The sequence below is a fragment of the Rattus rattus genome, chromosome 5 (genome assembly GCF_011064425.1).
Source record: "Rattus rattus isolate New Zealand chromosome 5, Rrattus_CSIRO_v1, whole genome shotgun sequence".
Taxonomy (NCBI): Eukaryota; Metazoa; Chordata; class Mammalia; order Rodentia; family Muridae; genus Rattus; species Rattus rattus.
In genome coordinates this window covers 5,350,230-5,364,175 of record NC_046158.1, presented here as the reverse complement: position 1 = coordinate 5,364,175, position 13,946 = coordinate 5,350,230, and the positions used below count along the sequence as shown (strand labels likewise).

Sequence of the window (13,946 nt, the reverse complement as noted above, 5' to 3'; positions counted from 1 at the left end):
GGGCCAGGGCTGAGACTGGGCCCACCTCCAAGGTCAGAAATGAGGGAGGAGGAGCCAGGGGAGGGACGGGGCCCTGGGTGGAAGGCACAGACTGGATTTGTTTGGGAGGGTGGAGCGGCAGGGTTGATTATTTTCTAGGTAGGTAAGAGTTAAATCCTTCTGGACCTCAGTCACTGGTCTTTCTCCCCTCCTGAACTTTCTCCTCTCCAGCCCTGGAGCCATTGAGCTGAGACAGCAGAGTCCTGCAGCATTGCCCATGGCCTGCCTGAGTCCCTCACAACTCAAGAAGGTAGGGGCCTGTGTTTTGGAGGGTGCAGACCTCTAGTGACCCTTGAACTACCTCTGACATTTCACAGAGAGAAGGCTCCCTGGGTATAAACCCTAATTTCTGTTAACATAGCCTGAGAGGGCCAGGTCACAATGCCACCCCCCACACCACCACCCCATATGGTGGGGATTGGGGGATAAGAGGTAGAGAAACCACAATTCAGATTAACCAATCCAGCCAGCCCCAGGGGTCTGTTGATGAAGGCCTGGATGGGGAGAGGCCAGGAGATAGGTCAGTGCATTAGGAAAGCCTACCATATAGGGGTTGCACTACGCACACCTTGAAATAACCACCCACAATTTCATATGGCAGGACTGTTACTGTATTAGATCTAGCCTTAGGATCTTCCTTTCAAAGTCCCCCCTGGAGCTGTGGTTGGGGCTTAGCAGTTGAGTGCTTGCTGGAGGCTCTGAGAGTGATCCCAACACTCACGACACACACAAACACACTGCACATACACAAACACACACTACACACCATACACACACAAACATACTGTACATACACAAACATACACACTACACATCATACATACACACCAACACACATATACACATACATACACATACTACACAGCATATACACACACTATACAAACACACTGCACACACACTACTGTAATACACAAACACATATACACACTACATAACACACACACACAATATACACCAACACATACACACAAACACACTGCACATATCACATTATACAAACATATACATACAAACAGACTACACACACACCAACATACATACACACACCACCAATATCACCACCATACACACATACATCATGCATATACACACACATACATCATGCATATACACGCACATACACAGAGACACTCACACCACACAAACGCCCCACTTCACACACACATCCTATACAAATGCACACACATGTACATACCACACACAAATACATACCCCCTATACTCACATACAAACATGCATATGCACACACTACACACACATATAAACACCATACACAGACACACATCACACAAACACACACATAGAGCCCCCCACACAGAAATGCACCCATGCACACATACCACACAGACACACACCACCCAAACACACACACACACACACTCTCACACAGACCTACTCTCTTCTGACACCTGCCACTCATGCCACAGTTCTCAAATCTGTCTGTGGCTAAATATGTCCTGGAAGTCAGTCTTTCTTTCTGTCTCACAGGCTATCCAGGGACAAAGCCCCAGCCAGTATTTTTCTGTATGGTTTTTGCTGAGCTTTTGTTCATTTCTGCAATTTTGGGAGTGGAGGGCCTCCTACGTGTTAACCCCGAGTGCTTGTTTGCTGCTGTTGGTTTGCTCTGTTTTGGATTTGTGCGAGATGGTCTTACTATGTATCCCTGTCTGGTCTAGAACTCAATCTAAAAAGCAGGCTACCCTCCAACTCACAGAGCCCTGACTGCCTCTGCTTCCTACATGCTGGAGTTAAAGGTGTGGGTTGCCATGCCAGGCCACACTTAGAGCCTTGCTCTCTGCTCCCTGCTGTGGTGATTTTCTTTGACTTCAGTGCTGGGGACAGAAGCCAGGCCGTGTGTACATGCTAGGCAAGCAATCTGCTTCTGAGAGCTGTCCCCGTGTGCTAGCCTTGGGATAAAAAGATTTGGGGCGACATCAGAATAAGCCACCTGTGCTCACACCCCGTAGCCTCCCTCTCCCCGTCTAGCCAGGGGGATGCTGTGAATGGGGACTTTCTAACCTTTCCCTCCTCATGCTAGTGGTGACTCAGGCATCCTGCCTGCCCACACTAAATAACACAGTGGAAATAAATTTTCCAATGGATGGATTTAGGGTTTCAGGACGAGCATGAGCCCATCCAGTCTGCCTTCTGTCTGCTCCTCTGGCCCTCCCCTCACCCTGGGCTCCAGCCCTTCCCAATTTCTCACAGTCACCCAGCGCCTACAGGCTTTGTAAATCCTGTTCTGTCTTCAATGGCCTTCCCTATCTCTTTACTTCCCAGTGTTCTGCACTTTCCTCTAAACCCACTTCCTCCAAGCCGCCCTTTGACCCTTCACTTCGTTAGATTCTTTGCTTTTCATTCTCAAAACCCTGCCCCTCTCTCCCTGTAAGTCAGCGTATTGTGGGACGGTATGTCCGCCTGATGATTAGTGACGCGTGGGTCTCCTTCACTGGGTTGTAAATTGTGCGAGGATGGCTTGCTTATAATCACGCGTCCATCTATCTGCTAAAGCCATCTCATACTCTTCACGCTTAGCCAGTGTCAGAATAGACAGGCATGGTGGCACGTGTCTCTAATGCCAGCATTCAGGAGGCTGAGGCAGGAGGATCTTGAGTTTGAGGCCTCCCTGTCTTCAAACAAATAAAAACAAAGCAAGGGGGTTAGACGGCTCGGTGGTTAAGAGCACTTTTTGTAAGCATGAAGGTCAGAGTTTGAATCTCAGCACACACTTAACAAGCTGCCTACACCTCCAACCCCAGCTTCAGGATGGAGACGGATGGCCAGGGCTCTCAGGCTACCAGTCTAGTGAAGAAAACCGTCCAGGTTCAAGGGGACCCCCTGCCTCAGAAATACAGAGCGGTAGGGGGGCACCTTATGTCCTCCCCTAATGCCCCTGGAGGCACATGCTTGCACACCAGGAGTTCAGACACCTGTTCTACACTCACACAGACACATTTACAATGAATGAGCAAAAGGGTTGTGTTTCTGTACGTCCCAAACCCTCTGGAGGTCAAGAGCAGAGACAACTGCTGCTTTCTCTTCTTCGCTAAGATCCAAGCGGCCGATGCTGACTTCTCCTCACTAAGCACCAGACACCCATGTCCAGGATGGGGGGTGGGGGACGGAGTGGTGAGCAGGACACTTGATCTGGGTTCCGGTTTGTGGTCAAACATGGATGTAAGGAATGGGTGAGGGCAGAGCGAGCCTGAGTCTTGTTCCTGTTGCAGTTCCAGGAGGACGGGTTTCTGCTGTTGGAAGGATTCTTCACAGCAGACGAGTGTGTGGTCATGCAGCAGAGGATCGGTGAGATTGTGGCTGAGATGGACGTCCCTCTGCACTGCCGGACAGAGTTTTCCACCCAGGAAGATGAGCAGCTTCAAACTCAGGCAGGTACCTGGGGCGATGAGGACGGGTGTCCGGCTTTGGTGGGTGCTCAGTCTGGATGGGAGGACCCTAAGGCCGTAGACTTCTGATAAGGGATCAGACCTCAGCCCTCTGCATGCCAGGTACCCGGCCAAAGAGCTGTGCTGTATCGTTCCTCACTATGAATTCATAAGATGGCTATTACTGTTCTCCCTTGGCAACGGGCAAAGCCAGGCTTTTCTCCGGGTAATATTGTGTGGCTCCAGCCACACAGTTTGTAACTGATAGAGACTTGAATCCACCTCTCTGATATCAAATAGTGCTGGTCATTGACCTGCTGTGGTTTCTCAAGTTCTCTGGTCACAAAGAACCCTCTGTGACCAGAGTGAGCCCTGTGATAGGCCGCTCTTGGGTGAGTCATCTCCCTGCCAGACTAGGGAGGTCAATTGCTACCTCAGACTCCACACAGTTTGACAGGTTAGGTGGTTCTTCCAGAGTTCCTTTAACCCTTCTTAGCCTGAATTTTTAAGTGGCCCAGAGGGCTCACCTTATACTGTTGCCAAGGAGCGCCTGCCATCTGGTGGCCATAAATAGAATTGCAGCAGCCCGAAACTGCTTTCTCCCAGAGAGGGGAGGATGGAGTCTTCAGAAGACACATAACAGAATAAGTATTTTTCTGACTAGCAGGACAGACACACTCTAAGGGGTGAGGGGGCTGGATCCTGTCCCTTTATCTAGCTACCTACCTAGAAGACTCTAACAGTCCACTGACTGCAGAGGTAGGAATGATAAAAGAAGAAAGGGCGGTGTTGGAGAGATGGCTCAGTGGTTAAGCATTGGCTGTACTTCCAGAGGACCAGGGTTTAATTCCCAGCTCCCAGTTCCCACATGGACGCTCAGAACTGTCTGTATTTCCAGTTCCAGGGGTTCAATACTCTCATACCGATATACGTATGGGCAAAACACCAATACACAGAAAAGAATCACAGAAGCAGGCAGATCTCTGTGAGTTCTAGGCAGACTACTCTACAAAGCGAGTTCTAGGACAGTTAGGGCTGTTATACAGAGAAATTGTATAGCAAAAGACCAAAAACCAAAAAAACAAATGAAGAGAAAGAAGAAAGACGAGGAGGAAGAGGAGGTGGTGGTGGTGTGGTTTAGGGTGCTGGGAATCGAACCTGGGTTCTTAGCAGAGCTCACTGAGCCATCTTCCTAACCCTAAGAAGCAGTAACTGTGCATTGAAACTTTGTTCTTTCCCCCAGTGGTTCAGCTGCAGTGCTGGGTGGAGTCAGGGAGCAGCACCTCCCTGGGAGAGACAACAAAGTTTTGCAATGTATGTGTTGCCAGAATTTTTCAGATAGAATGTTTGCTTGTTTGTTTTGAGACAGGGTCTTATTTTATTGCCTTGTCTGTCCTGGAACTTGCTGTGTAGTCTGGGTTGGCCTCAAGTGCACAGAGATCTGTTGGCCACAACTGTTCTGTCACCTTCAGCTCAGGACCATACACCACGGAAGATGCTCAACATATAAAATAGGCACGACCCCTGCTAATGTAAGCCTCTTTCGTATGTTTAGGGCCAGGCAAAGCTGTTCAATTGGGCAAGCGTGACAATGACTTCTTGCTGTGGCAAAACCTGGCGATCAGAAGGAGATGGGTTTATTGTGCTCCCTGTTTCATGTGGTTCAGCCCATGGTCACTTGACTTGTTGCAGGATGCTTGATCACACTGTGAGCTCCAAGACTGTGTTGCTTACTGGAAAAACCTACTTCTAGTTGTGATGTGCCTCAGCCCTTGGCATACAGTTTAACACGCCGTTAGCACATACCCTTAACCCCAAAAAATGAATGTAAAGTTTGTAGAAGGAAGCACCTATGTTTGAAAGTGATGTCTAACTGAGTGGCAGACAAAGGGATGACTCAGAGAAAGATTTGACGGACTAGGGCATGCCCAACTCTCACAAGAACAGGCTACGTAGGAGAGAGCGGTACAGAGAGAGGAAGGAGGAGGCCATTTTACCGGGAGAGTTTTACAGAGTCAGGGCAGATAGAACAGAACAAGCCAGAGAATGAGAAGGAGCCAGAAGATTAGAACAGATTGCCAAAGTCAGTGTGAGGCCAAGCAGAGCACTTCAGTCAGAGGCCAAGAGAAGCCAGACTGAATCAGTCACCTTGGAGAGGAGTTTGAGCCAGCTGAGGTGAACCAGCCAGCCAGAGCTGAGAAAGAACCAGAAAGGGTGAGCTTAGAGGCTGAAAACATTCTAGGCCTAGATTGGATTGTATGGAGGCTAGAAGCTTCCAGGACTAGGCCTAGGTTAGCAGACATAGGGAGCAAACCTTTGAGATGACAGTTATTTTATGTGAATAAAAGTTACCTTTCATAGCCTGTGGTGAGACAGACTTGTGACAGAGAGAGTGGTCCTGAAGCAGACTGCTCGACTCACAGCAGCTGGGAAGCAGAGGAAGGGTCTGTGGCGAGATGAACCATTCCTTCAAAGCCTCACCCCAGTGGCCTACTTCCTCCAAGGCCCAGGCTCCCAAGGGTCCCCAGCCGTGAGCCCATCAATGGACGAATAGCCAAGTTAGTATCTCTCCCAGCCATGGTCACCACCACTGGGGACCAAGCCTCCAGTACATGAGCACTTTTGGGAGGACACTTTTGTGAATACACTGTAAGAATTGCCTGGATGTATTAAAGACATTTTTTGATGGCCCAGACTGCTCACCAAACTCAGATGGGGACTTGAGTTCAATCCCCAAGACCCCATTTAAAAACATCTGGGGTGCACCCCTCTAGTCCTACTGCTTGGGGAAGTGGAGGCAGATGGATCCATAGAGCTTGATGGCTGGCTAGCCTAGCCTATGTAGTGAATCTTGGGCCAGCGAGAGACCCTGCCTCAATGAAAACGGGGTAGATGGCTCTGGAAAAATGGCACCTGAGGTTGTCCCCCTGCCCCATACCTGTACTATACAAAAGGCGTTTTTGATCTGTAAGATTTTCAGCTTAGGTAAACTTAATGTGCTCCAAGTTCCATGGTGAAGTAAGGAGCATCTGTATGAGCGATGTCCAGGAAACCCTAGTTTGTGGCTTAAGGCACCTGGGGTTGGAGCTGACTGTCTGTACCTCAGTGGCCATGTCTGAGAAGCTCCCGGGGGCATCTATAGTCCTGTGTGAGCAGGTAGCTCCTGAGTCCTGCTCTGTCTCTCAGCTCTTCTCTAGTCTCTCCTATGCTCCCTTCCATAGGGCAACACGGACTACTTCTTGAGCAGTGGTGACAAGATCAGATTCTTCTTTGAAAAAGGCGTTTTTGATGAGAAAGGTTTGGAGGCGCGACGGTTGGAGGGGCTGGGTCAGGGTGGCTAAGTCCTGGGGCTGGGAGGCAGCTGAGACCTGAAGGAAGCTGGGTTCCAGATCTTCTGCCTTTGTCTGTTGTCTGTACCACAGGAAATTTCTTGGTTCCTCCAGAGAAATCTATCAACAAAATTGGCCATGGTGAGTGGGGGCCTGGGAGTGCAGAAAGGAAAGTAGGAGAGCTGGGGTCTGAAGAGTTTAGGAGACCAAATGCCACCATAAGATGGTGGTTAGCCAGGTGGTGGTGGCACTCAGGACACAGAGACAGGCGGATCTCTGAGTTCAAGGCCAGCCTGGTCTATAGAGTTCCAGACAACTAGGGCCACATAGAGAAACCCTGTGTAAAAAAACAAAACAAAAAGATGATATTGGCCACATGGCCCTGCTCAACCTCAGCCCTCTGTATCCTTTGATGGTGGTCACTTGTCACTTCTGCCCCAGCTGAGAAAGGGATCCACTGTGTGGCTCCCAGGATGGGCAGCACAGGCTATTCCACTCTCTACTGCCTGCTCTGGGATGATCCCTAGACCTGGGGGTTCTTTAAGGGACACCTGATGTGACATCCCTGTCCTTGTTCTAAGCCCTCTAAATCAAGTAGCAAACTCTTACCTTTTGCTCAGGATGATACATTACAATGTATTTTTAGCCTTTTTTTTTTTTTAAGATTTACTTCTTTTAGGTATATGAGTACACTGTAGCTGTCTGCAGACACACCAGAAGAGGGCACCAGATCTCATTACAGATGGTTGTGAGCCACCATGTGGTTGCTGGGAATTGAACTCAGGACCTCTGGAAGAGCAGTCAGTGCTCTTTCTTTTTTTTTTTTTTTTTTTTTTTTTTTTTCCGGAGCTGGGGACCAGACCCAGGGCCTTGCGCTTGCTAGGCAAGTGCTCTACCACTGAGCTAAATCCCCAACCCCACAGTCAGTGCTCTTAACCGCTGAGCCATCTCTCAGCTCCTGAGACTTTGTTTTTTAATTAAATATGTATTCTTCCCCCCCTCCCCCCCCTCTCACTCTGTGTGTGTGTGTGTGTGTGTGTGTGTGTGTGTGTGTGTGTGTGTGTGTGTGTGTGAGAGAGAGAGAGAGAGAGAGAGAGAGAGAGAGAGAGAGAGAGAACCAGCTAGCTAGAGTGGGTGCAGTTCCATATGAGTATGCCATGGAGAATGTGTGGAGGACTGGGGACAACCTGTAGGAGACATTTCTTTTTCTGTACTATGACCTTGGGTTGTCAGGCTTGGTGGCAGGTACATTACCCATTGAGCCATCTCACTGCCCTCTTTTTTGTTTTTCCTTTCTCTTTTTTCTTTTGACAAGATTTCATTGTCTAATCCAGGCTGGCCTGGAACTCAACAAACCTCCTGCCTCAGCCTCCCTAGTGTGGGGACTACAGGTGTGCACCACAATTCCTAGTCATCATTGTCATTTCAAAAATACACAGCTCAGGGTCACTGAGTATGTTGAGCTTTTTTTTTTTTTTTTTTTGTAATAGCAATTGCAGATGCTTATAACGAGGTATGGTCTCAGGGTAGTATCTGGGCCACTATCACACACTCCTTAGCCTACTGTGCCCTTCAGCATCCCTGGGGACACAGCTGTTTTTCTCACCCCACTTTATAGAGAAGGAGGCTTACAGGGAGGCCTTTCATCTGAGTTCTCACAGACCCAGAGACAGGTCCTTCTGACTCTGTCAGGTAGGGGGAGTCAGGGCTGGAATGGGTGTTCCCGGTGCCCAGAAGGTCCCAGATAAGGTCCCAGGCAGGCCGGAGAGATAGCTCAGTTGATGGAGTGTTCGCATGTCTGTATAGTATACATGAAGCCCAGGGTCTAGTCCCTGGCATGGGACGAACCAGCCATGGTGCCCTGTGCCTTCAGTGGCAACACTCGGGTTGGAGGCAGGAGGGTGGGAAGTTCAAGGTCATCTTCTAGTATATAGTAAGTCCAGGCCATCCTGGCCTACACCAGACCCTGTTGCAAAAGCATAATAAAACCATAAAGGAATAAGGCCCCGAATGGAGTAAGGTCAAGGTGTGTCTATGGCCCTTTGCTTAGCTGTAAACAGAGTTTCAAATACGTGAGAATTCCAAAATGGGGCCTGACTTTAGTGTCTAAGATATAGGAGGGATACACAGGGCCCGAGGCTAGCCCATGAACCCGTCTCTGATCCATAGCTCTGCATGCCCATGACCCTGTCTTCAGGAGCATCACACACTCTCCCAAGGTGCAGGTGAGTGGGAGCTGGAGGTAAGGGCGGGAAGGTGGGAGGAGCAGATACGAACCATCAGGCTGCTGCTGTGTGGTTTCATCTTCTAGGCTTTGGTCAGAAGTCTGGGCCTCCAGATACCAGTGGTGGTACAGAGCATGTATATCTTTAAGGTGAGCTCTGCAGCCTCCTCAGACCCAGTTTCCCCATTAGACTGTTCATTCAAAGCTTTCCATTACAATAGACCAGGAACTGCTGGAGTTGGTCAGGTTTCGGGGAGGGCATGTAAGGCTGGCCTCTGGCTAAGGTGCTTGGTGCTACACAGACGCTCAGTTAAAACATGTTTAACAAAGCCCAGTGCCCCTTGTTCTGCTCCTAGCTCTCAAGGGCCCCCTCAGAGCTACCTTCTCTAAGAAACTGTCTAAATCTCTTTGCAGCCCTCCTAGGCTGAGCACACAGTAGGTACTCAGTAGATGCGTGCTAGTGTAGGACTCAGATCAAGCGCTGTCTGCTCTTCTCCACTCTTACCAGGTTCTTTCTCTTTCTTGCAGCAACCTCACTTTGGCGGCGAAGGTGAGCTGAGATGGGGCTGCTGTGGGGGCCATCAAAGGCCTCAGGCTGGAGATGGGATGCCACTGGCCATAGGGTGTTTGAAGGGAGAAAAGGCGCTTCCCTCAGGGTCTGTGGGATGGGCAAGAGCCTGGCCAGGGAGGAGCAGCCATCTTCCATCCCTTCCAGTAGACTGGGGAAGAGCCCTAGAGCCCTTGGCACAGTGATCCCGATTTCAATGGCAAACTTAGCTGGCTGAAACCAGAACCCTCAGTCCTCCTCCCCGAGATATTTTTGTTTTCAGTTTTGTTCGAGACAGGTTTCTCTGAGGCCAGCCTGGTCTACAGAGTGAATTCCAGGACATCCAGGGCTACACAGAGTAATCTTGTCTTGAAAAAACAGAAAAGAAAAAAACAAAAACCAACCAACCAACCAACCCAACGGGAACAAACAAGCCAGCGTTACTTCTTCCTGTGGTGGTCCACTCCTTTCACCCAACACTACAGCACTCAAGAGCCAGAGAGAGAGATTTTTTTTTCTTTTTTTTGGAGCTGGGGACCGAACCCAGGGCCTTGCGCTTGCTAGGCAAAGAGATTTTTAATAACACTGTTTCCCAAATCATTCAGCCTATGATTTGCTGATGGGAAGAGTTTAGGGACTCCATGGTGGGTGGCGTTCTGCTCAGACACTTCTGCAGCTGTGGAAGACTAGCTCTGGCCCCATTCACATGCAGCCCTTTGCTTTGTACAAGCTCAAGTCTGACTCCTTGTGACCAGTCTCTCACGGCCCTGTGCCTGCTCTCCCTAAATCCAGCATCCAGATACCTTGGCCATTTTTCCCCCTCAGAGACTTTGAGGACCCCCTAATTGGCCACCCTCCTCAGGATAACAAAGTCCCTATGGCTGCTTAGAGTACATAGTTACCCCAGGGGGATGAAGGTGACACTTGTTCCTGTAGACTGAACTCCTCTCTAGGGCCATCTCCATCCCTCCTATAACAGGCGTCATCCCAGGGGCTTTAAACAGTGGATGCAAATGGACAGGGGCTGTGTCTCCTGACAGTAAGAGAGGGTACTAGTGCCCGCGACAGCCTGTAATCCCAGCTGCTCAGAAGGACTGAGCCACTACCGTGGGCAACTTCCTCAGAAGACCCTGTCACAAAACAAAACAGAAGAAGGAGATGTAGTGGCTTGGTCATTCATAGTTGGTGCCCTGCCCTGCTCATGTCTCCAGCATATGTATCCTGCTGGTGGTTCACATCTGCTTACCCCTGGCTAAGAACGGAAGCTTTACGAGTGCAGTGGTGGTGTAGGCATTTAATCCCGCCACTCAGGAGACAGAGGCAGGGGGATTTCTGAGATCCGAGCAGACTGGTCTTTGGAGTGAGTTCCAGGGCAGCCAGAACCACACAGAGAAAGAAACCCTGTCTCAGAAAACTAAATAAGAATGGTGGCTTCCAAAAAAAAGAAAGAAAGAAAGAAAGAAAGAAAGAAAGAAAGAAAGAAGGAAGGAAAGAAAGAGAGAAAGAAAGACAAAATAACAAAAAGACCAAGGGGTTGGGGATTTAGCTCAGTGGTAGAGCACCTGCCAGCAAGCGCAAGTCCCGGGGTTCAGTCCTCAGCTAAAAAAAAAAAAAAAAAAAAAAAAAAAGGTGGCTTCCATGATGTGGCTGAGGTTAAACATAGCTACTCTTTTTTTTCTTTTATCATTACGAGGTTGGCCGTGTGCTGAGCAACTTTTAAAAAGATTTATATATTTTATGTACATGCACGCTCTGTCTGCATGAACTTCTGCACACCAGAGGGGAGCATCAGATCCCAACACAGATGTTTGCGAGCCACCGCGTGGTCTCTGGGAAGTGATCTCAGGACCTCTGAGCAGCCAGTGCCTGTACACATGAAGCCATCTCTCCCGCTGTCTGTCCCGTACTAGATCATTTTAGTAGGTCATCCTACAGAGCCTCTAGCAGACCTTGGAAGCAGGTTAGTCTACAGTTGAAGAAATGGAAACCTTCAGGCTAGGCAGTAGTTAGACTCTTAACTGGAGATGGATAGGCTAACCCTGGAAGGATTATGGAATGAGAACCTGGCCAGGGTAAGGTGAGGCCTGGCCAAAAACCTTGTACCTTACTCCTGGGTGGGTCTCCTACAGTCTCCCCTCACCAGGACGCTACCTTCCTGTACACGGAGCCTCTAGGCCGCGTGCTGGGCCTGTGGATTGCAACGGAGGATGCCATGCTGGAGAACGGTTGCCTCTGGTTCATCCCTGGCTCCCACACCAGTGAGGACACTATTTATCCCTGCCCACCCCATCCCCAGGAAGAGGGACGTACAAAAAAAGTGACTAAAGGCTCCGTGTTGGCCCACAGGTGGGGTGTCAAGAAGGATGATCCGAGCCCCTTCGGACTCTGGGCCTGGCACCAGCTTCCTCGGGTCGGAGCCAGCCTGGGATAACAACCTCTTTGTGCCTTTGCCAGTGAGGAGAGGTAGGTGAGGTGCAGAGCACAGGAAGGCAGGTGGCCATGCTTAGAGCTCTGTGTTTGCTCCACTCCCTGCATACAAAAGGCTCCCTGTGGTGCCTGCAGTCTGAGGGCCTTGAAATTGTAGAAAGGATGGTGGTGGCACTGGTATGGGGCTGGATCATAGTCAGCAAGCAGTGTGCTTCCAGCAGGCTCGTTAAGGTCAGACTAAAGTCCTTGACGGCCATTTCTTTCTTTTTTTTTTTTTTTGGTTCTTTTTTTCGGGGCTGGGGACCGAACCCAGGGCCTTGCGCTTCCTAGGCAAGCGCTCTACCACTGAGCTAAATCCCCAACCCCTTGACGGCCATTTCTTGAAGTAGATGATTGCTCCTCTGACCCTCAGAGGTCCCAGGCAATTAATGCAGGACTTTTGCAGGGAACGTGTGAGGTACACACGTGCTCCATGTGTGGGCAGGTAATGCCTGGTTTTCCTTATGGCAAAGGGATACCAGATGCCAACTCTATCTGTCTGGGGAAGGGGACCCCGCCTCCACCCCTCATGTGCCTGTGTGCACATGGTTTCCTGCCTGCCTCTGCCTTCCAAGTGCTGGGATTGATTAAAGACTTGCACTGCCACACCCGGCCGGGGAAAGCCCTTTCATAAGGCTTCCCAAGGCAGGTCACAGTGGAGAAGACATGATGCTAGGGGACCTCTGTCTGTCTAACAGCTTGGCCTCAGACCTGGAGCACGTGTGATGACAGCCTGCGTTTCTAAGGATAGGAATGGACAAGTTCTCCCTTTGTGGAAGTAGGGCTGTGTTCTTTATTCCCTTGGGAAGAAGACTGCTTGCTATGGGGTTGGTGGTGACTTGCTGGTGACAGCGTGGTATTCCCCAAGGGGGTCTGGTCCTGATCCACGGAGAAGTGGTGCACAAGAGTGAGCAGAACCTTTCCGACCACTCACGCCAGGCCTACACTTTCCACCTCATGGAGGCCGCCGGCACTGTCTGGAGCCCAGGGAACTGGTAGGTACCAGGGTTGGTGTGTGCTCCAGAGAACCTCTTCAGAAGACCCTTTAGGCTAGGCACAGTCGTCCCTTAACCCCCAAATTGTATTGACAGTTTTGGAGTTTTGGTTTCTTTAAAAGACACAGAAATATTATGGGAATATATTTTTCGTTTTAATCCCAGGTATGAGATATGTGGCTACTTCAGATTGTCCACAGCAGCTGACTATAATTTGCCCCGTGCTCTAGCAGGGGCATGATTTTGCCAGCATTAGATAGTTTCTGTGACTGTGTGACAATTGGGACTCTGGGGACCTTTCAGAGAGTCTATAAATGCTAGGGCCACAAGAGGCAGGGTGAGTTGTTGGCCTTGGTTTGTTAAGTAGTTGTTAAATAGAAACAATCATAAATTAGATCAAACTTGCCCCAAGGAACTTGATTTTCCTAACAGGCAGGAAGTAGTTTAATGATGTCACCTTTCCTTTTTTCGCCATCTCGTGTTGGGGGTTAGGGTGGAAAAGGGTGGAAGAACGTTCTCACGGAATAGCCAAAGTCTAGCTGTAGCACCTCTTGCACTCTCTGCAGGCTTCAGCCCACGACTGAGCTGCCCTTCCCACCACTCTACATCTAAAGGCCCTGGCAGAGCAGGGCTGGTGAGGGTCCCCCACCCTCAGCCCCAATGCTGCCAACACCAGGGCCTCTGGCTGCAACCAAGCGTGCATCTTCTTGTATGGCTTTCTTTCTGATGTCGTCTGTGACCTTGGTCCACCAGACAGGGAGCCAAGAAGCAGAAATGACTGAGCAGGAGCACAGCTCGGGGAGAGGAGGGGCTTCCTCTAAGATTTTCTCTCTCTACTCTTCCTGTCCCAACCCAGCTTTCTGAAGTGTCCACTCGGCAGTGAAAGGATTCACTTGGATGGGTTTTCTCTTGGATGAGTGTTTCCGTGTCAGGCACTGAATAAAGACAACTTAAAATATG

At 49.8% G+C, this 13,946-nt stretch overlaps 1 protein-coding gene across 4 annotated transcripts in view; it reads left to right on the top strand.

Annotated features, from left to right (window-relative positions):
* Positions 1–13,946, top strand: part of Phyhd1 (phytanoyl-CoA dioxygenase domain containing 1) — an 18,245-nt gene extending 4,299 nt beyond the window's left edge. For 3 of the 4 annotated variants that reach the window (XM_032902879.1, XM_032902878.1, XM_032902880.1), the window contains exons 2-12: positions 211–289; positions 3,270–3,428; positions 6,647–6,722; positions 6,848–6,895; positions 8,924–8,979; positions 9,066–9,128; positions 9,507–9,528; positions 11,655–11,783; positions 11,872–11,988; positions 12,860–12,986; positions 13,553–13,946. In XM_032902879.1, the coding sequence (XP_032758770.1) occupies positions 257–289; positions 3,270–3,428; positions 6,647–6,722; positions 6,848–6,895; positions 8,924–8,979; positions 9,066–9,128; positions 9,507–9,528; positions 11,655–11,783; positions 11,872–11,988; positions 12,860–12,986; positions 13,553–13,598 (876 nt within the window). In that variant the 5' untranslated portion in view covers positions 211–256 and the 3' untranslated portion in view covers positions 13,599–13,946. The remainder of the gene's footprint in view (positions 1–210; positions 290–3,269; positions 3,429–6,646; positions 6,723–6,847; positions 6,896–8,923; positions 8,980–9,065; positions 9,129–9,506; positions 9,529–11,654; positions 11,784–11,871; positions 11,989–12,859; positions 12,987–13,552) is intronic. The other variant, XM_032902881.1, reaches the window with a different exon arrangement.